This window comes from Phyllobates terribilis, unplaced genomic scaffold, assembly GCF_046119375.1.
Source record: "Phyllobates terribilis strain yellow unplaced genomic scaffold, ASM4611937v1 Scaffold_3__8_contigs__length_932513732, whole genome shotgun sequence".
NCBI lineage: Eukaryota > Metazoa > Chordata > Amphibia > Anura > Dendrobatidae > Phyllobates > Phyllobates terribilis.
Genome location: NW_027362763.1, coordinates 360,754,100 through 360,777,098, shown reverse-complemented (window position 1 = coordinate 360,777,098; position 22,999 = coordinate 360,754,100). Strand labels below are relative to the sequence as shown.

General features: G+C 41.6%; 1 protein-coding gene across 2 annotated transcripts in view; it reads left to right on the top strand.

The window, feature by feature from the left end:
• The window catches only part of CLCN2 (chloride voltage-gated channel 2), a 258,540-nt gene that overhangs the window by 109,518 nt on the left and 126,023 nt on the right, over window positions 1–22,999 (top strand). For both annotated transcript variants that reach the window (XM_073675347.1, XM_073675346.1), the window contains exons 10-16: window positions 3,264–3,365; window positions 6,618–6,702; window positions 6,798–6,953; window positions 7,093–7,162; window positions 18,602–18,712; window positions 18,796–19,009; window positions 21,379–21,512. In XM_073675347.1, coding sequence (XP_073531448.1) covers window positions 3,264–3,365; window positions 6,618–6,702; window positions 6,798–6,953; window positions 7,093–7,162; window positions 18,602–18,712; window positions 18,796–19,009; window positions 21,379–21,512 — 872 coding nt within the window. The remainder of the gene's footprint in view (window positions 1–3,263; window positions 3,366–6,617; window positions 6,703–6,797; window positions 6,954–7,092; window positions 7,163–18,601; window positions 18,713–18,795; window positions 19,010–21,378; window positions 21,513–22,999) is intronic.

Below are 22,999 nucleotides of genomic sequence, written 5' to 3'. Positions count from 1 at the left end.
GATAATCATGAGCCACATTCAAGTCCACCCTCCCATAGTAGTTACACTCAGAGCCCCCATTACCGGTATGATGACAGCCAAAGCTTCCCCACAGAAATTACATGTTATGCCCATATAGGCAGAATAATTACACCCAAGGGTTTCCACTTTACCCTCATTTGGTATTCTCATATCTAGTACACCCTTGACACTATCACATCACATCCAGCTTCAAGCTTCCCTCTAACCGTATCATCCTATCTTCAGTTTACTATATTTATTTTTCTCCCCTTTCTCAGAAGTATATGCACATCCAGAACTTCTCTTGTATGTGGGCCCACTCATAAAAGGAGACCTTCTCTTCATAGCTGGTTGCTAGACTAGGTGCTAATGCTCAAAGCTGGTAGACCGCTGCAAGCCACACGTTTTAAGCCCATGAGCCACATATGGCTCCCAAGCTACAGGTTGGGAGCACTGCTCTAGAGAAAATATATTCAAATAGTGGGCAACTATGTAAAACATATTAGAGTATAGTCTGCCATAGCAGGAATTTAAACATAAAGAGATGAACTGGAATATAAGTTGGTATCAACGCACGTTCACACCGGCCACTAAACAGACAAAACCTAAGATAAAATTTTAATGAGCAAATACTCTGCAGTAAATAGCAATAGTGCATGAAAATAACAAAGGATACTTGGCTAACATAATTTTGATTAAAAAAAAAACCTTACCATGTATCAAATGACGTAAATGTGAATAGGGGCGTGGCCTCCCTTTTCTTTGAGCTGAACATTACGTTTATATAGCTCCCCATGGGTAGGTGTCCATTTGTCTGGGTCTCAGTCCTGCTCGGCCCTTATTCACATTTATGTCATTTGACGTATTGTAAGGTTTTAATACTAGAGGTTAGGGCCGTCGAACAGGGTCACCTTGATGTAGTGAGATAGCTTTTAGGCTTTTTTGATCAAAATAATGTTAACTAAGAACTCTATATTATTTTCATGCACTATTGCTATTTATTTATTTATTTACTGCAGGGTATTTGCTCATTTTGTTTTTATCTTAGATTTTATCAATAGCTGGAATTTGCAGCAACTCTATGCTTTAGTCAATGGAAAAGTAATTGGAAAGAGTTACCATCTATATAAGTGCAAAACCTGTGATGTAGTGTAGATGCATTAAAATGCTTTCGGATCGCATTCTTCTTTAATTTACAGCATCTGTCCAGCCCTCTTCTGGTTCCTCCTAATATTTGCTGGTTCACACAGGGACTTCTCTTTTGCGGCAGTGCGACTTCCACCGATGTACTGTAAATCTATGGACCTTCAAAACGATGCTCCATAGTCTTTGGATTCATTCAGACGTATGAATTTCACATACGACTGCTGTGTTTTTCACAGATGGTCCTCGTACCTGTGATAGTCTATGGTACCATTCACATGTTTGTGATTCTTCACAGACCTAGAGTTTCGCGGAAAATCGTGAAGACATGCCTAATATTGATCCAAGGGTCAGATCAAAATCGGCAATGCAAGTTGATGGGTCCGTGAAAAAATCAGACTGCACTCAGGATTACTTCCAAATGCGGTTCGATTTTCATGGACTGTCAGAAAGGATAAGATGTTTTGTTTTTCTCGTACTTGGAAAAATCGGACTTCTGAATGAGCCCTTATAAATAAAGATGATTATTATTATTATTATTATTATTATTATTACATTGTGAAAATGACCCTTGTGTGATCCAGCGAGTCTGACTTGAAGTCACATGGGCCAAGAGAGGATCGGAACAATGCAAAAAAAGTGTGAAATACCGTCAGTAAGTATTTTAATGCACCTAGACTACATCACATATATAATTAGAAAAGATTAGGCAGTAACATTTTTACTGGTCTTTCTTCTATATTGGCATATCTTTTTAAGTGACTCAAATGGTAATACCCCCATAGTGCCTTTGTGATTATTATTTTTTTAGATTATTTATTTTTAAATCACCAATAATTCCTTGGTTCTGAAAAGTGTTACAGACATATAATAAATAAATCCATACAGAATCACATATTACATACATAAAATAAACAAACTGACAGATTATACCGAGGGGAGAGGACCCTGCCCTCACTGGTAATGGGGAAGGAGACAGTAGGTTAGGGGGTGGCAGCCGCTTCGGTTGTAGTGACGTAGAGGCGGGATTATTGCTAACTGTAGGCTTCCATATAGAAAGGTTACGTCTGAGGGTTCCAAATTTGGAGCACAATCTTATGTGCTGAGGCTCTGAATCCAAGAAGATTGGGGATGTTCTGGAAAAATGTCGTAAGTGGTTGCATGAGGGAGATCTTGATAGGACCGGAGATTATATTTTGGAAGGCATCAGGAGATTAGGCCGGATATGTATGGAGGAGATGTATGGACAGCCTTCTAAATCATTACTGATAGCTTAAACTGGAGAATTGGAAGCCATTGAATGGATTAGCAGAGGGGAGAGATGGGTAAATCAGGCAGCAGAGTTGAAGACTGACTGGAGAGCTGTGAGAGTGTAAATCGGGAGGCCACAGACAAGGATATTGCAGTCAAGGTGGGAGATGATGAGGGCATGCATTAACATTTTAGTAGATTCAGGGTTGAGAAAAGGAGTAGAAATATTTTTCAGTTGGAAGTAGCAGGAGGTGGTAAGAACTTGGATGTGTGCTTTGAAGGACAGGGCAGAGTCAGAAGTTACACCGAGGCAGTGGACTTGTGATGCAGGGGAAAGCGTGGTGTCATTTATTGTGATAGATACAGTAGGTCTGGTATGAGAGTTGAGTGGAATGTTGCACAGATTATAAATTTGGTTTTGTCCTTGTTGAGTTTTACTAAGCACAATGAGAAGAATGTGGATATGGCTTATATACACTCTGGGATTCTGGACAGCAGAGAGGTGGGACTCTGGGACCCCTGGAAGAGAGATGTTGAGTCCAAGGAATGGCTTCTTCAGGATGGGCGTGATTGCTGCGTATTTGGAAGCAGAAGGGAAGACACTAAAAGTTAATGATTGGTTCAATCTGACAATGATGTCCTGGGGGGGTCTGACTGCTGGCACTCCAATCACACCTCAGAATGAAGCTGTCACAACGCTAGGATTAGCTCCTATACAAATTTGCCTACACAGCTATGCTCCAGACCACACACTATATATACAACATTGCCGCATTCACTTGTATCAGGAAATTAAACATATATAAAATTGTATTGTATTTATTTCAAGTCTTTTTTATATGACATCTGACGAGTCTCATTTCCTGCAGGATCGCTAGTGGATTTGGGGGTGCATTGTTTGTCTATCTCAATCGCAAGATTGTAGAGTTCATGAGGAAACAAAAAGCAATTAACAAATTTCTCATGAAAAAGTGAGTATGTCTAGAAATGCATTTACCTTGACCAAACAGGGCTTTTCTCACAGAAATTCTGTGAATTACCTAACCAATTTATGTTTTCTACACCAGTACAAATCCAAATATCGAGACTTTAATATGTACATGCAGTTTTTAAAGTAGAATAGGCTAAATCATATACAGTTTCCTGAAAGAGTATTCATACCCCATGAACTTTTCCACATTTTTTCAGGTTACACCCACAAATTTTAAATGTATTTTATTGAGATTTTATTTGATATACCAATACTAATTACCAAGTATCTGTCCAATGTAAAGGAAATGATACATGGTTTTCTAAATATTTAAAAAATATAAATCTGAAAATTGTGACATGCATTTATATTTAGCCCCCCTGAGTCAATACTTTTGTTGGACCACCTTTCACCACAATTCCTGCTGCAAGTCTTTTGGGGTATGTCTCTACCAGCTTTACACATCTAGAGGCTGACATTTTTACCATTCTTCTTTGCAAACTAGCTCTAGCTCAGTGAGATTGGATGGAGAGCGTCTGTGAACAGCAATTCTAAAGTTTTTGTATCCCATCTTAGATTAGATCATCAATGTCTGATCAGTCAGGGTCCAACACCCCGCACCCCTGCCAATCAGCTGTTCTTGGTGTCAGCGGCCGCCGGCCGAACTGCTCAATTGTAGAGCTGCTCAGTCTTCTGATAGTGACCACGGCTGGGTACTACACATCCACCTCCTATTCAAATCAATAGGAGGCAGATATGCAGTATCCTGCCCATGCCACTATCAGAAGACTGAGCAGTTCCAGCCACCAACGACAACATAGAGACCAGCAGGATCTGCGAGGGTCAAGGGTAAAGGGTCAGGGAAAGGATAGGTCATCAATGATAAAGTAGTGGACAACCTCTTTAATGAGAAATGTTGCTTTTTTAATGGGCATCTGTCAATAGGATCAATCCTCATAAGCCATCTATATGGGCACGCAGGTCATAGGATCCTGAATAAAATGAAACCTTCATATCTTCAATCTGATGTCTTATTCCAGAGAAATCCACGTTTTTCTTATATGTAAATGAGCAGTTACGGTCTATGGGCCGGACCCTGACAAGCCTGAGAATCTGCCTCCAGAGCTTATTTTACATGAATGGAGGAGTTACCAGTGTGAGACATGTAATCTCTGCACTCTTCATCTACATGTCTCACACTGGTAACGCCTAGTTATTATTTAAAATAATTTCTGGAGGCAGATTTTCAGGCAGGTCAGTGTCTGCCCCATAGATCTTAACAGCTCATTTACATATTAAGAAAAATGTGGATTTCTCTGTAATAAGAGATCATATTGCAGATATCAAGGTATCAATTTATTCAGCTTCCTAGCTTCCTAGGACCTGCATGTCCATGTAGCCGGCTTAGGAGGGACGATCCCACTGACAGATTCCCTTTAACATACGCTGCTCATTCTTAGCTTTTATAACTTTGTGAAATACAATGTATAAAATTAGAAAACAAAATAGGTGAATCTAGAGTCATCCAGTTTTATTAATATACCACCTTGCTTCTTCTTGAAGCTGTGTCACACGAAATGTTTACCTTGCTTCCATACCCTCCTTTTTTAGTTATTCCACTGATTTTATTAGCAGTGATAATATAATTATAGCATTCAGCACCAACCACGTGGCATAGGGTTCTTTATTTCCTCTCCTGGCTGTCCGTTTCTAGGAAACCATTTGATTGACTTTTTTTCTGTCTCCACATTGCAGCCAGGTCATGACTGTTCTGAATCAGATTGCACTGCAGTAATATGCAGCAGTGGAGATACACTATATGGCAAAAAGTATTTGCACACCAAACATCACATCTAGATTAGCTTCTTGGACATCCCATCCAAAACCATCAGTGTTCATTTTGTACTTAGCCCCCTTTGCAGCTATAACAGCTTTTTACTTTTCTGTTAAGGCTTTCTATGAGATTTGGATTGTGTCTAAGGGAATTTCTGCTCAGATAGTGAAAAGATAATTTGAGGTTAGATGCTGATGTTGGACAAGAGGGCCGAGCTCGCAATCTAGTTCATCTCAAAGGTGTTTAATGGGGTTGAGGTCATGGTACGGACCACGTAAATCCCTCCACACTACACTCCTCACACAATGCCTTTATGGACATTGCTTTGTGCAAAAACTGTTCCACAAAAGTGACTTTCTATACTGTATCATTAACTTTTCCCTTGAGGAGCCTTTAACAAATCCTGAAATAAAGCTCCATGCCATTATTTTTTATATTAGGTGGTGTGCATTCCTGATATGTTGTGTTCTCTAAGTATCGGCCAGTCCATGAAACTGCCAGGTAGACAAATGTTATTAATCACTGTAGAGAACAGAGTAGTGATGTGCTTCACTCCAGCCGATGCCTGGCATTGTTCATCGTGTACTCAGGTTCATGTGCTGCTGCTCGATCAAGGAAAGCCATCTTATCCAACTCTTGGGGCTCGGTTCTTCAAGTCACTTCAAGAGGGGGGGTTGGCCTCAGTAGTTATTATAATTATTATTTATTATTATAGCGCCATTTATTCCATGGCGCTTTACATGTGAAAAAGGGGGTATACATAGCAAAAACACTTACAATAATCTTGAACAAAACAAGTTTGCGACTGGTACATGAGAGGAGAGGACCCTGCCCGTGAGGGCTCGCAATCTACAAGGGATGGGTGAGGATACAGTAGGTGAGGATAGAGCTGGTCGTGCAGCGGTATAGTGGAGCGACGGATTACTGCAGATTGTAGGCTTGTCGGAAAAGGTGATGCAACACAGGATAGGTGATTTTTACACTTAACACAGTCTGAAATAGCAATTTAAGGTCAGCAGAGCGGATCTAGCAAATCCAATTTTACAAACTGACTTGTGGCATCCTATCGGTGCCAGATCTACAGTCATCTGAGCTCTCCAGTAGAACCCTCAATACTACCAATGTTTGTCTTTACATGGCTGTGTGCTTGATTTTATGCTAATGTTTGCATCGGATGTGATTAAAACCCCTGAAATCAATACATAGGAGGGGTGCCCATACTTTTAGCCATATAATGTAGAAAGGTTCTATTCAGTCAACTCTAACTGACAGCCGGTATACAAGAACAATCAAACTCAAACTTTTTAATGACATGCTAATGTAAGCGAATAGAAATGACGTTATTACAGTGAACCTTTAGTAGTAAAGTTGCAGATTTCTTAATGAGCAGCACACTGATTGCTGACACTTAACCTGCAGGCGGCTTCTGTTTCCTGCTGTGGTCACTTTACTCATATCTACTCTGACTTTTCCACCAGGATTCGGTCAGTTCATGGCTGGTCAGGTAAGTCTACCGCTGTTAAATGGAGGTAGATGCTACTACACAGTTGAAGAGCATAACGCATGTTGTACTCATATCATACCCTCCTGTCTCCTTAGCTGACACAGAAAGATACATTAGTTACACTGTTTGATAACTGTACATGGGCTCAGCAAGGGGTCTCTGAGGACTTTATGTTTAGAGGGGCTTCCACCGCTTGGAAAAATCCCAGAACCAACGTTTTTGTCAGTCTGGTGGTCTTCATTCTAATGAAGGTACGTTGAAGTTGGCGTATACAAGTACCATATGTCTCACTGCTTTGTCTGTTCTTGTCATGTACCATTGCTTCTTGTTCTTATTGTGTTACTTTTACATTTGCATTACCCTTATTTGCAACCATCTTTTTTTTCTTAGTTTTGGATGTCGGCTCTGGCCACCACACTTCCAGTTCCTTGTGGAGCATTCATGCCAGTATTTGTAATTGGTGAGTTCCATAATGTTTATTTTGCAGGAATATGGTGCGTTGCATAACCGGTTACAATTGGATATTTATAAAGATCAGTAACTTCTTTGTTGAGTACACTGACTTTATTGTTATCCGCAAATTAAATCGAAAGACACAAGCAACTCGGTCTGACAACTGCCTGTTACACGAAGGTAGATTTTCACATACTCTATCGGCACATTTCAACTGTACTTGTCAAAATAGATATACCATGAAAGACCTCCGAAAGACCTCCCCCGGTATAGACCAAATGGTTTCTGTGTCTGTTTTTAAACTCCCTTATGTATTAAAGGGGTTGTATGAAGATCACACACTTGCCATCTATTTTATGGATAAGAAATAATTTGCAATCCCTGGGGCTGCAACAGTTTATAAAAACAGGTGGCAAGTATTTACCCAATATCTGTCTATGGGATTAATGGAGATAGCTGTCTGCTGGGTTTTGTTACCTCCGATAGGTCCATAGACTGTAAATGGAGTATGCACAGGACTTGGGATCCCATTTCTTGTGATTGTGGGGTCCACACAATCCAACTTATCTTATGAATGGGTGATAAGTTGAAATCTTGGTAATGCCCTATAAATATATTTATATATATTTATATTTTGTGCACAGCAGATTTGTATTAATGCTAAGTGTGCATCGGGTTGTTGTCAGTTCACACTGACATGCTGCATTTTCTCTGCAGTAGCTAATTGGCAATGATGGTGCACGACAGGCTCACTTTAATGTAGAGTGTTCGCAAAGGATATTTGATGTCCGTTTATACTGACACGATGCAATGGATATGTTTGACAGTTTTGGTGCATTCATTTTTCTGTATTGATGTGGAATGTTCGTAGGAGAGTGGCCAACACTCTGTCACGGTAAACCCATGACAGTATCACCCTTTCTAAGAGGGACCTCCAGAACCTCGGGGCCGGTTCTATTAAGGTGTGCCTCGTGAAAAGACTGTACCCACATTCTCTCGTCAGGACCGTAACCCTTCCAGTGTACCAGATACTGAAGAGACCAGTGAACGAAGTGAGAATCAACGATCTTGGCAATCTGAAATTCCAATTTTGTCTTTTTTCTTGACAAAGAAAAACCCCGCTGCAACGGGAGATGAAAAAGGTTTGATGAGGCCCTTTGTCAGACTTTCAGCAATATAGTCCTTCATGGCCTGCCTCTCTGGACCAGAGATATTATATAACCTGTTCTTTGGCAGCTTGGCCCCAGGAATAAGATTAACGTCACAGTCGTACGATGGGGAGGAAGTTCTTGACACCCCCTTTCTGAAAACACATCCTCGAAGTTAGACAGGTATTCAGGCAGAGATTGGGTACTCACCCTGACTAGCCGGGTGCCCAAGCAGTGTCCTTGACAATACTCGCTCCACTTTACCACCTCCCAAGTCTGCCAGTCTTCCACAGGGTTGTGCAGTGTAAGCCAAGGAAGTCCAAGAACCACAGGAGAGGACAGACCCTCTAGCACATAAGTCTATAAATTCGGAGTGCATGGCCCCTGCCTGTAGATGTAACACACGAACGACCTGAGTAAAATACCTCTGGCTCAAGGGTGCAGAGTCAGTGGTGATTATGAATGTTGGTCTAAACAGTTTATGTAGTTTGTGGCCTTGGACCTGGACGAACCTAGCGTCTATCAAATTAAATTCCGCCTCTCTGTCCAGAAAGGCTGAAATAACCACCTTATTTTTGCCAAGATGGATCTCTGCCGGTAAAAAAAATTGTGACCTACCCACAGAGCAAATATGTACACCCGGTTTGCCAATCTCCCCGCAACCTGGCTCCTTAGTTTTCTGGCAGCTGTTTACGGTGTGATATGGAAGGACAAGCACCCACATAATGACTCTTTCCACTACAGAAGAAACACACTCCCCCTTTACGATGAACTACAGGTGGATCAATAGAACAAGTCGCCCCACCCAACTGCATGGGTTCCTCAGTTGACTCAGACCTAGGTTCCCTTCACCTCGGACCCCCCGCAAATTGGAGTGTCTCTTTATATCTCTGGCGATGATGGAGGTCCACACGGATAGCCAGAGACATGGCCACCTCAAGGGAAACAGGAGTCTCTTACAGAGCAAAGGTATCCTTTACCCTTACCGATAGCCCTTGACTGAACTGGCAACGGAGCGCAGGGTCATTCCACTTAGTATTGGAGGTGGTCCACAGAAACTCTGAGCAATACTCCTCCGCTGGCCTCCGCTCCCTGCTGAAGCGCAGACTCAGCCAGGGAAATGTAGTCGGGATTGTCGTATATGTCACCCAGCGCCTGAAAAAAATCCTCAATTAAACCAAGCGAGAGTCTGCCGGGAAAGAAAATGCCCAGGCTTGGGGGTCACCCTGAAGGAGCGAAATTACAATCCCCACCCGTTGCTCCTCGGTTCATGAGGCGTGAAGACGTAATTTAAAGTAAGGCTTACGGCCTGAAAACAACAAACTTGTCTTGCCCACCAGAGAACCTGTCATACAAAGCGATCTTGTGCTCCATCAGGGGTTGCCTAGGAGTCCCAGTCTCTAAACCAGACTTGTTTGGGTGCTGCAAAATAACATTGCGAAGATCTGCCACCTCCAGGCTGGGTTGCTGCAGTTGTCTATCCAGAGCAGTCATTGGATCCATGATTGATCAAAAAATGGTATGGGCCAATGTTAATGTCACAACTCTGTTGTAGGTTATCCGTGGGCTATGGGCTCCTTCCCTATCCCTAAAGCTAGGGGCGCCCTAACTATCCCTGTTCCCTAGATTACTTCTGATGGGGAAGACGCAGGGGCCAAGTGCATTGCTGAGCTCCAAAATCAGCCCTTATCTGTCCCCTCCCCCACCCTGGGAAGTGGAGAGTTGTAGTGTATAAGAATACACAAACCAGACAAACAAGGTAACACATACAGGGATAAATGAAAATATAAATCCTACAAATATGCACTCACAAACAGAGTGGAACACCGGGAAGGTAAAGAAGGAAAAACCAAATAGGAGAGGATGAGGATATGCACACAGACAAATCACCAAGCAACAGTCTTCAGAACAACATTTCAATACACCTCAAACAACCAACACCTCCAACTCCAGAACCAGGCAGTATGAAACTAACACTGGCAATCCCTGATTGCCAGAGATGAGAATATATACCTGAGGGGAGTGGCCAACACTGAACATTTGAGATCATCAAAGCAGGAAAGCTCCAGAAGCTTTCAACTGAACAGATTAACCCCTGCGCTGCTGGCAGAAACCTGTACCATTTAATATGATGGTGAAGTGCTTTCAATCAGTGCAGAAGTACGTGAAATCAGACAAACCTGTCTTCTGGTCCCTCTCTGTCGTGGTAAACTCGTGACAAAATACTTATGATCTAGTATTAGAGTATTTAGAACTGGCCAATGCTGTATGATGTGATTACCTAACACAGCAGGGGTCTCCATCCACATTCCCATGTTATTCAAAGTAATCAAAACTATTTTAAAAAACTGAAACAGAGCAGGACACAGTTTAAATACCCTTTGTATAGGAAGATGTTAAGTTTGGCAATAGTGATGACTCTCGCGTTAAGTCAACACAACTTTCACAGCATGTAAGTCTGACACTTGTACACTAGCTGCAGGTGCCTCCAGTGGCTTCACTGACATCCGCTTCCCAAACTGACTGTTTGCCAAGGGTAAAATGCAGAATTTAAAAATGTAAAAGACTGAGGCACTGTGGAACATAGAATAATTTATTAGGCTCTGAAAATTCTGCATTTCAAGGAATACACTGTTGTACCTTGAAGCGTGTCCTTTTTTAGACCCTAATAAGTTATTGTATTTTCTACACTTGAGAAGCGCTAGTGCCCTAAACATTTTACACTTTTTATTTTCGTATATTAGCTAAAATGTATTATTTATTCAATTTTAAACATTGAAAAACTCTGTTTTCTGACCCTTTGCCTTCCCTTTGAATAAGAAATTCAGACATAAACAGCTGTCTTCTATGCTACGACATCCTACACAATTGACCACTACATCCAAGTTGGCACCTCGGCAATACCCATTGTTTTCTACAATAACATCTGTCACAACAGTGCCTGATTTAAGAAAACACTTTAACCCAGCATTCCCTTTGCCAGGGAAACTTTCACATACTGCTCAAATATCTTTCAAATAAGTCTTAGAATGGTGAGTTAAAATAAACAGTAAATATCTGTGCGGTTCCTTCATGCCTTACATAGTGGCTGTTGAACTAAAGAGAATAAAGATGCTTCATGTAGTAGATATATGTACAGACTGAAACATGATGTGCATTATATGTGTATGTCAAAGTCTGTTTCTCAGTGATCCCCCTACACATACAAAATTGTTTCTTGGCAGATATACTACTCGAAAAGGAATCTGTCAATATCTCTAGTCTGTACTCTGCATTGAAATTTCTGGGAACTTGATTTTTCAATGGTGAGGAAATCAATAAGGAATGTCAAAATATCACATACTCTCACATCTGTTAGTCTGCTTGAGCCAAGTAACTTGGGAGCAGCGGTTACAATTGAGACCCAGTAAGGGTATGTCCACATGGGTCAGATATTTTCATCATAATTTTCCGTTCATATTTCAACAATGTAGATGAGATTTTACAAAATTAGATTTTATAAAATCGTCAGTGTAAATTGAGTGCCAAGCTGAAATGTCCCCTTAGGTTCCATTCACACAAACGTTATTCATGTACTGTGCTAGGATTTTTTTTTAACGGAAAGCACGAGATTCATTAGCTATGTGCTTTTTCACATGTTTTTTCCAACCGATAGCGCACAAGAAAACAAAGACTAAGGTGAACAAGGAATCATAGATATTGAACAAAGTGAGGGTTGATAAAGGAAAGAAGAGAGAGGCTAAACTTGCTAATTCTCATGATAGAGTCTACATTTAAAACAGATGTTGCATGGATGCCATTCATGTTGCATCCCTCCAGGAGTGCTGTCCTTTCAAATTGGTATGAATTCTGGCCTAATTGTTACTACTTGGTATCTGCAGCTACTAGCTTCATTAAGGGTCATCAAACTACCTTTGAAGAGCAGATGAAATCAACACACTTCAAGGATGTTGTTCAGCATCTTTAGTCCATGTTGTCATTTTTCACTGTGACTTTTCCTGCCTTAAGGTGTTGTCCACTATTTTACAGCTTTTTTGAAGGCCCCCAGTGTGCCAAATAAAATAAGAAAAAAATCATACTTCACTCTGAGTATCTCATCCACCTGGCGATCTCTTGAAATTGTGTAGGTCATGTGGACACTTCAAGATTGTGTTATGATTGTGTAACAGCCCACATGGGAAAATAGGTAAAACACTAAAAAAACTGCAATTGACCCAGCCGGTTCCTATACAGACCAGAGATTCTGACCACGCAGTTCCTACGTGGGCTGGAATAGTCCTAACAGACTAAACAATGGCAGCTCAGACCTATACTTCCTGAAAGACCATTGATCGCTTTACGTTCCTCCTAGGGAACCAGAAGGCAGAACAGAGTGCAATTTACCTACAGAAGGGAAGGCGTGCTGAGATATAAAGAGACCCCAAAGTGAGTTAAAACAAACCACAAAATACAAAATGAAAAGATAAAATATGTACCGCTAGAGAGTATGCCCCCTACTTCCTAAACAAGAAAAAGATAGGTACAGTGTAAAAAGCATAATCAGCAGAGAGATGAACCCTAGCTGGTCTTTCACTGACTGACATAAACAACGGCAGTATGGTTGGACATCCAATTGAGAATATCACCAGCAGAAAACGCCAGCAGGGGGAAAGTATATATAGCCACACCCAAAAGGTGATTGGGCAGACAATTGAATAAACGAAAACGCTTGGCAACTTAAAAAGCTAAACTAAAGCAAGGATACCAGTGTTAGGCCGGTACGCAGGAGAAGGGCTTTCTCGCGGCGTCCGGCCAGGCCCTTTCCTGCTGGTCAGTAATTGTCAGCATTTAGGTTCCATTCTAGGGATTCTAAGTGTGGTTTCTGCGTTTCTGCTCATGTGCCGCTAAGCCATGCCCCTTGTGGTCATGTGCCGCTAAGCCACGTCCCTTGTGGTCATGTGCCGCTAAGCCACACCCCCTGCTGTCTGGTACAGCGTGGTTGGTTGTCCTGGGGGGCTGGGGCTGTCTCTAGTGTATTTAAGGGCTCCTTAGGCTCCGCCCCGGTGCCTAGTCTATCTCTTTCTAACCTGGGATGAGGTCTCTGGCAGTAAATGCAGTGTGTGAGAGTCGTTGTCAAGGGTACCTGCTGAAGGCTCCCTAGTCATCCTAGCCATCAATTAGGGCTAGGGGAATGCTGTTAGCAGCACGCTCTACCGTGTCGGTTCACCGGTTGGTGTCAACGCCACGGAGGCGTCCTTACTACCGATCCAGTATTCCAGGATCTGCCACTGTATGTGTGGTCACACTGCCGCTTTTACACCCATGTGTTGGGTGCTGCAGAGATTCTCCTCCTCTTTAGGAACTTAGGTCCCAGGCCTTTTCTGGCCAGCAGCTATCTGCAGCTCTATATGCCGCCATCTAGTGCTCAGGCGTTTCATGCTGCCAAATCCTTCCTGCTCTGCACAACGGTGTCTTGCAGTGCAGAAGTTTATTAGTTTCGTTTCTGGAGTGTTGTTAACTCCCAGCATTGTACCTTGTTTAGTTACTACTAGTGTGTGCACTTAACACACTAGTTCATTTCTTTCTCTGTGCTTAGCTGAACATTCCTCTGGGACTCAGCTGCTGCAGCTCCTCTGCAGTCCGGTGGACCCAGACGTGTCCTTTAAGTTTTATTTTATTAAAGGACACGCCAGCATAAGAACCAGACAATAAACACCCAGAGAAAAAGTTAAACTGCTGTAGCTCATCGGATAGAGAAGCCGACCACAAAGCACATGCTCAACGGTTCGAAGCCAGATCCATGACACGCAAACCTCCCATCTTCCTGCTTACTAAGGAATGGTGCACTCCTGAAAAGTGACAGTTTGGGCCAGTGAGCTTTCCGTTGCTATATGCAGAGGCAGCATTGAAGATTTCTGGACAGCAGCACTTACAAGCTCTATAGCAAAGAGTTTGTAAGCACTTTATTTTATCAGAGGAGACCGGCTACCTTTGACTGCAGTGGTGGCCGGTAACTTAGTCAACAGGCAGTAAACTATAGGATTAAAAACAGAGAGGATTTTTAGTAAGAGGTAAATTGACAAATTGCTTGTTTCCATTTATGAAGTAAAGAAAACCACTTTAATCCCATAACGTTCAATGACGGACACTGCACGGCATGAGCTGGTGTAAGTTCCTGCTCATTGCTATGCAGTGTCCGTCATGGCTTTAAACTGTCACTGCGTGTAAACACGCAGTGACAGTTAAGTGTCAACAGCTGTCTGTGACAGCTGAGAGGCAGGGGAAGAGGTGCAGGGACCCATGCCTGCGGTCCCTGCACCCAGATCGCTGCGATCGGTCAGTCAATCTGACTGACCGTTCTCAGCATGATTGCGCAGGAGAGGCTGTAATATCAGCCTCTCCTGCCCGATCAGTGCCAGAGGTCAGCGCTGCTGGTGGCTGAGCTTCGGCACTAAACATCCAGGAGCCGTGTCGAGCGCGATCGCACCGTTCAGGAGGCAGGCAGAGGGACGGGAGCTCCCTCTGACTTCAGATCGGCGCCCCCGCGATATAATCGCGGGGCCCGATCATTGCCATGGTGACCCCCGGGTCACCAAGCTACGGAAAGCTGCTGAGACCATGCTCACAGCTTGGTCTCAGGAATTTTCATTATAGGTATAATGCACTGCAATCTAGTGCATTGCAATACATTATACCTGTGATCAAAGGGAAAAAAGTGAAAATCCCGTAAAAAGACTAAGTAAAAAAGTTAAAAAAATGGTTATAAAAATATGTAAAATAAATTACATAGTAATAAAAATATTACACGAATAAATACACATTTTTATGTAAAAAATAAATAAATAAAAAAGTACACATATTTGGTATCGCCGCGTCCGGAACGACCCGACATATAAAAGTGTCACGCTAGTTAACCCCTTCAGTGAACGCCGAAAAAAAAACCCCAAAAAAACGAGGCAAACAATGCTTTATAATCATACTGCTGGAAAAAAGTGGAATAAAACGCGATCATAAAAACGAATGTAATTAAAATTGGTACCTCTGAAAATGTCATCTTGTCCCGCATAAATCAAGCCGCCATACAGCTCCATCAGTGGAAAAATTAAAAAGTTGTAGCTTGCAGAATACAGAGATGCAAAAAAAAAACTTTTTTCTATATAAGTTTTTATTGTGTAAAAGCGGCAAAACATAAAAAAACGCTATAAATGTAGTATCGCTGTAATCGCACTGACCCGAAGAATAAAACTGTCTTATCAATTTTACCACATACAAAACGGCATAAAAAAAAACAATTCCTAAATTGCCGGTTTTTGTTCATTCTCCCTCCCCAAAAATTGGAATAGAAAGTGATCAAAAAATGTCATGTGCCCGAAAATGGTACCAATAAAAACGTCAACTCGTCCCCCAAAAAACAAGCCCTTACATGATTGTCCCGAGGAAGATTCCCTATAATGAGGCATATTACTCAGCGTAGAGCGCCAAATAAATGTGATCCCAAATGTTATTTAAAATGTTCCCAATAAAAGCTTCAACTCAATGCACAATAAAATAAAACACTCAGGTCCATCATCTGTCAATGGAAATATAGGGGGCTTCCACATTACTGGTAGCACAAAGGCTCTGGAGAAGTGAAATGGCACCTCGCCCCCAAAAGAAATTCAGCAAATTCTGCGCTCCGAAATTCGAATGCCCCCCCCCCCCCCACACACACACACCCTTTTGAGCTCCAATGTGTGTCTAAACCACATTTAGCATCCACATGTTTGGTAGGGGTATAATTTCCAAAATGGGGTCACTTGAGGGGGGATTCTGCTCTTCTAGAATTTAGGGTCTCTGTATATGGAGTCCACAAACTATTCTAGGAAAAGCTGCACTCCAGGAGGCAAATAGCACTCCACCCCTCCCGAGTGTCGTCGTGTGGCCAAGCAGTACTGTACAGCCACATATGAGGTATTGCCACATTCAGCAGAAAATTTTGGTGCCAGTTTTAGCCATTATCCCCATTTGAAAATATAAAATCTGGGTCTAAAACAAAATTTTTGCGGTAAAAATGCAATTATTTTTTCTTCACTGCCCATTGCACTAAAATTCTGTGACACACCTGTGGTGTCAATATGATCACTGCACCTCTAGATGAGTTCATTGAGAGGTGTAGTTTGTAAAATGGGGTCACTTATGGGGAATTCTGCTGTTTTGGCACCTCAGGGGATCTCCTAGTAGGTCATGGCACCCTCAAACCATAACAGTAAAATCTTCACTATAATATAGTGCTCCTTCTCTTCTGACCTTTGCACTATGCCTCAAAAGTAGTTCCCAATTACATGTAGGGTATTGGCTTACTCAGAAGAAATTGCACAACACAATGAGAGGTCAATTTTCTCCTGTTAGCCTAGTGAAAATAATAAATTTGGGGCTAAAAGAAAATTTTTGTGGAAAAAAATAGATTTTTTTATTTTCATGGCTCTACATTATAAACTTCTGTGAAGCACCTGGGGGTTCAAAGTGCTCACCACACATCTTGATAAGTTCCTTGAGGGGTCTAGTCTCCAAAATGGGGTCGCTTGTGGGGGTTTCCACGGTTTAGGCACATCAGAGGCTCTTCAAATGCGACATGGCGTCCGTTCTCAATTCCAGCCAATTTTGCGTTCAAAAAGTCAAAGGGCGCTCCATTCCGAGCCCTTCCGTGCGCCCAAATAGTGTTTTTCCCCCACATATGGGGTATCAGCGTACTCATGAGAAATTGCACAACAACTTTTTCAGTCAATTTTCTCCTGTTATCCTTGTGAAAATAAAAAAAATGGGGCAAAAAGTTCATTTTTGTGGAAAAAATGTGATTTTTTTATTTTCACAGCTCTACGTTATAAACTTCTGTGAAGCACCTGGAGGCTCAAAGTGCTCACCACACATGTAGATAAGTTCATTGAGGGGTCTAGTTTCCAAATGGGGTCGCTTTTGGGGCATTCCAACTCTTTAGGCACATCAGGGGCTCTCTAAATGCGACATGGCGTTCGCTCTAAATTGCAGCCAATTTTGCGTTCAAAAAGTCAAATGGTGCTGCTTCCCTTCCGAACCCTGCCGTGCGCCCAAACAGTGGTTTTCACCCACATATGGGGTATCAGTGAACTCAGGAGAAATTGTACAACAACTTTTGGGGTCCATTTTCTCCTGTTACCCTTGTGAAAATAAAAAAATGGGGCTAAAATTTCATTTTTGTGGAAAAAATTAATTTTTTTTTTATTTTCACGGCTCTGCGTTATAAACTTCTGTGAAGCACCTGGGGCTTCAAAGTGCTCACCACACATCTATTTAAGTTTATTGAGGGGTCTAGTTTCCAAAATGGGGTCACTTGTGGGGGGTTTCCACTGTTTAGGCACATCAGTGGCTCTCCAAATGCGACACGGTGTCCGCTAATTATTCCAGCAAAGTTTGAATTCAAAAAGTCAAATGGCGCTCCGTCCCTTCCGAGCCCTGCCATGTGCCCAAACAGTGATTTTCCGCCACATATTGGATATCGGCATGCTCAGGAGAAATTGCACAACACATTTTGGGGTCTATTTTTATATGTTACCCTTGTCAAAATAAATAAATTTGGGTCTAAATTAAATTTTTTTGTGAAAAAAAGTTAAATGTTAATTTTTTTTCTTCCTCATTGCTTCAGTTCCTGTGAAGCACCTGAAGGGTTAATAAAGTTCTTTGAATGTGGTTTGGAGCACCTTGAGGGGTGCAGTTTTTAGAATGGTGTCACTTTTGGGTATTTTCTGTCATAAAGGCCCCTCAAAGTCACTTCAAATGTGATGTGGTCCCTAAAAAAATTAGTTTTGTAAATTTTGTTGGAAAAATTAGAAATCGCTGGTCAACTTTTAACCCTTATAACTTCCTAAGGAAAAAAAAATATTTCCAAATTGTGCTGATATAAAGTAGACATGTGGGAAATATTATTTAACTATTTTATGTGACTTAACTCTCTGATTTAAGGGCATAACAATTCTAAGTTTGAAAATTGCTACATTTTCAAAATTTTCACCAAATTTCCATTTTTTTCACAAATAAACGCAAGTCATATCAAATAAATTTTACCACAATCATGAAATACAATATGTCATGAAAAAACAGTCTCAGAATCAGGGGGATCCGTTGAAGCGTTCCAGAGTAATTACCTCATAAAGTGACAGTGGTCAGATTTAAAAAATAAGGCCTTGGTCATTAACCTACAAAGTGGCTCAGTCCTTAAGGGGTTAAGATAAATTGTGATTGTTTTTACTGGAATATGATTTAAGCTGCATATGCTCTTAAAAATACCAATATCAATTTTATATTAGGTGCTGCCTTTGGCAGGCTAGTTGGTGAGAGTATGGCAGCTTGGTTCCCAGATGGCATTCACAGTGATGGCAGCACATATCGGATTGTACCTGGTGGCTATGCTGTTGTAGGTAAGAAGTTGTTTGCTCTTCACTGCAATTATTAATATTCTCCAGGTTTAATCCTTAGAATTGTGCATCCTTCTCTCCATTAGGTGCCGCAGCGCTTTCAGGTGCTGTCACACATACGGTGTCTACTGCAGTTATTGTTTTTGAGCTGACCGGACAGATTTCTCATATATTGCCAGTGATGATTGCTGTCATTCTAGCAAACGCAGTGGCTCAGAGTCTGCAGCCATCCCTATATGACAGCATTATTCGCATTAAAAAACTGCCTTATCTTCCAGAGCTGGGCTTTGGGCATCAAGAGTAAGTACTGGGTTTGTTGTATAATTGTATATGGTCTTGTTTGTATCAAGCTGGTAATAATTCTCCACTTCTGAGGTTAGCATCCTTGCATTTGCTCAGGAATGGTGCATGGGGTCCCCCACTAGTGTTTTTGTTTCCTATTGCTGCAGGACTGGCATGTGACTGCTGCTACAGACTACTGGTCGCAGGCTTGACCTATGCGTCACCACTGTGGCAGGGATTGACTGCAGCGGTCACATGTCCGTATGATCAAAACAGGATGTACAGAGACCGACTCAGTAAGTCTTATTTTATATTTCTCGAAAAGTCGAAAATTTAAGCAATTAGTCTACATAGTTGTATAAAGATTGTTACTTTTATTGTTAAAACCGATCTGTCATCAGACAAGTATATTCTCATAAGAGACCAGAATAATGAATACATTGGACGCATAGTTTGCGTGTAATTATGAGGGCAGGACTTTCCTGGCCTCTTCCTGCCCTACTCACAGTGATTGATGGGGTGCTATATAGACCAAGAGCTAGGAGAGCATAATATGATGACTGATCCGTTTTGTGTGTACTTATTCATGTTGGCCCACAATTCTGCTCATTAGGAAATTGAAAATCTCAGACTGCCTGGACATGGATGTTCAGGGTTATATAGCACCAACATATTCTGAGGTTCTAATCACTGTAATAAATAATAGGGTTGCAATACTTGGTGATCAGGGAATGTAAAGGCTATTCCAAGCTGTTGTTTACAGCCTTGCATTTTTCATAGCATGACCACTGGGAGGCGCTGTTAAGCACATTTGGTTTCTAGCCCATGTGTTTCCTCTCGGCATACTTCTCAGTGCTAGCATGCCACTTCCCTGCTGTTCAGTAAGCTGTGTGCATTAAAGCCTCTGTTTACACCTCGTCTTTCCTTTACGTTTGGCATATGCCTTACTGACGTCAAGACACTTAAACATGTACAGCATGATATCACAGAGGTGATCTACATTTTGAAAAATACAGCATGCTTCACAGAGAACAAAAATCATGTTTGAAGAAAGAATCATATTTTCCTTCTCGCTCACATGGATGGCCCATAGACTCCTGACAGATGTGCTCTGTTATTGAATGTGCGTAGTCACAATACATAAATGCAATTGTGCTATCAGATGAGAAGAGCTCAAGTAAACACTTTACTTAGGAAGGTTTACTGACAAATAAGAGCATAGGTAAAGTCAGGATGAATCATCAATACCAGGGCTTCCCATCCAGTCATCCATGATACGTGCTAGGCCTGAAGCTGGGTAACGTCTGCGATCTGACAGGAGTGTGCGCAGTCAGCTTAGCTTTGACAACAGCAAAAAAACCTTCAATGGAGCAAGTGTACAGTACCAAGTACAGCCATTACTAAAAGCTAGACGCTGTGCAATATGGAGGAGTGTGAGCAGTTAAGGGGCACAGCACTCGCTGGAGGAGTATCATGGCCGCTTAAAACAGCTGGTCAATTAGAGAGCCAAGAGTCGGACTTCCATTGATCTAATATTAGTGACTTATTGTTAGTCCAAAAGTATTAACCCTGCATATCACCAAAATGATACATCTGGATTGCAGGTCATTCACCACAGTCGGCCTTTCATTATCCTGTGAATGGCTTGGCCTTAGAAGCTGGGACTGAGTCATCTGATGTCGCTGTTAGCTGTTTAACTCTTTTGATGGCGCAAATGTAGCATTTAGGAAGGTAGACTGAGAGAGAGGGGATGACCGTAACATAAACAAGTGATGCCGATGCTTTGCCATTGCATCCAGGACCTAACAATAGCTGCCATCTTACTCAATCAGCCCAGATACCAACAGCCCGAACTATAAAAAGATCCAGAACAGTGGACATTCGCTGTAATGGGACATAAAACAATGTACAGTGCTGCAGTGTTCTGCTCCATACATTGCTTACATCCCTCCACTGCTAAAGCAGATATCCGCTGATTGTTAGGGTGTCAGAACCCCACTAATCTCTTTTTGATGACCTTTCCATTTGATAGGTCATGAATAAGTAAGTCCCAGACAATCCGTTTAAGTCCTAACATAAACAATGCTAGCATTTAGCCGCATGGATAAGCCAAGACGTAGTCACTGTGTGATGTCAATGGTAACCAGCCCCTGTGCCAGTCTGCTCCTTTACACTGATCTGTGATTTAGATTCATCTGTAGTGTCCATATATTACAGTAATAAAACATGTTATATACCCTGAGCATTCAGTAATGTCACACTGACAAATACTCAGTCTGCTGTAAGATACCAAAAATCATCACTTCTTATACACATAGTAAGGTTATATGATTATTATCAGACGTCTCAGGCCGTTTACCAGATATTCTTTTATACTTCTGTTCCAGGAGGTACAATGTTCGCGTCGAGGACATTATGCTGAGAAATATTCCCTTTTTATCATTAAACACCAAGTACCGAGAGCTTCAGGAAGTACTTACAGACTGTCGCCTGAAGAACCTGGCTTTGGTGGAATCCGCAGGTAACTGATTAGAGGGTTAGGAAACTATATGTACAGAAGTCACACCACTCCGGTTTGTAACCCACATATTACCTGTTTAGCTTCTGGAAATTACGTGAAAGCACAAGGTATTTGGGTAATTATGTTTAAGGTGAAATTAAAAATGTGTCAAAGATTGATAACACTAAAAAAATGTGTAAAAGCGAAACGAAAGTCTAAAAAAAAGCTTGTGTCTCTCTATCAGTTGCTTTGTTTGCAGAACTAAAATTTACATCCCAAATATCTGGACAGCTTTTTACCTACAGAAAAGATTCACTTGAGACTTATCTTTCAGAGTAAGGAAAAGCATGAATAGCAACACCAGAATGGCAGAAGTAATAAAATAATAAAACCCGTCAAGACAGTGGCAAATTTAACAAGCAAGAATCTGTCAAGCTTCAAGGCTAGGGCTACACAGCGATGGATGTGACTGCAGAAAATCAGCCAAATTGAGGACGTGTCAAATGCGAATAGCAAATAACTTACATTGCAGTCTATGGGAGCAAAGTTGCATGCTGTTTGTGACAAAAAATCCAAAAGGTTTGGATATGTTGCAATGGTTGCAATTCACAACATAATCCTATTGATAATTATTACATGCAATGTCAAAATGTGAGTTTGGGTCTTCAGGTTGCAGTGTAATACTAGGCTAAGATGGGACAGCTACAGGGTGTACATTGTTAACCTGACCCTAAGGGTACGCTCACATCTGCGCATATAAAGTAACTGAGATTCTCGGCCAGAAAAGTTGAAGAGTGTCCGGTGAGTGTCATGCGTTTTTTTTTCCTCAACTCGCATCTGTATGCCATGCGAGTATTATGCAAGTGTGCGTTTTTTTTTCCGTATGACATGCTTATGCAATTCGTATGCAGTGAGTTTTTAAAATCAGCTATTACATACAGTAATTCTCTTTCATTTCAAGCTAGTTTTCTTACTAATGAAACAATCTTATATACAGATATCGGTAAACAGATGATAGAAAGAAATATGTCTGTGAGATATATAATCAGTGCTTTGCATGTGTAGTTTTCTGTACTTGTATTTAGCTAATAAATAAAAAGAAAAAAATGGCATGGGGTCCCCCTTATTTTTATTAACCAGCTGTGGGAAAGCAGACGGCTGAGAGCTGGTCTTAATAGTATAGGAAGGGGGCAATACACATCGAGCTTCCCATGCTATTAATATCAACTCACAGTTGTCTACTTAGCCTTTACTGATTATTAAAAAGGGGAGACCCCCCCCCAAAAAAATTACATGTGGTCCCCCTTATTTTTAATAACCAGCAAAGTCTAAGCAGACAGCTGCGGGCTAGTATTAATAGGCTGGGAAGGGGCCATGGATATTGCCCCCATCCCAGACTAATAACACCAGAAATTTCTCATGCTGTGAGTTATGAACTCCGGTCACCTTAATGACGTCGGCTCTCGTCACTGCTGGCTCATTCTCATGCTACAGTCAGTGTGTTCCGC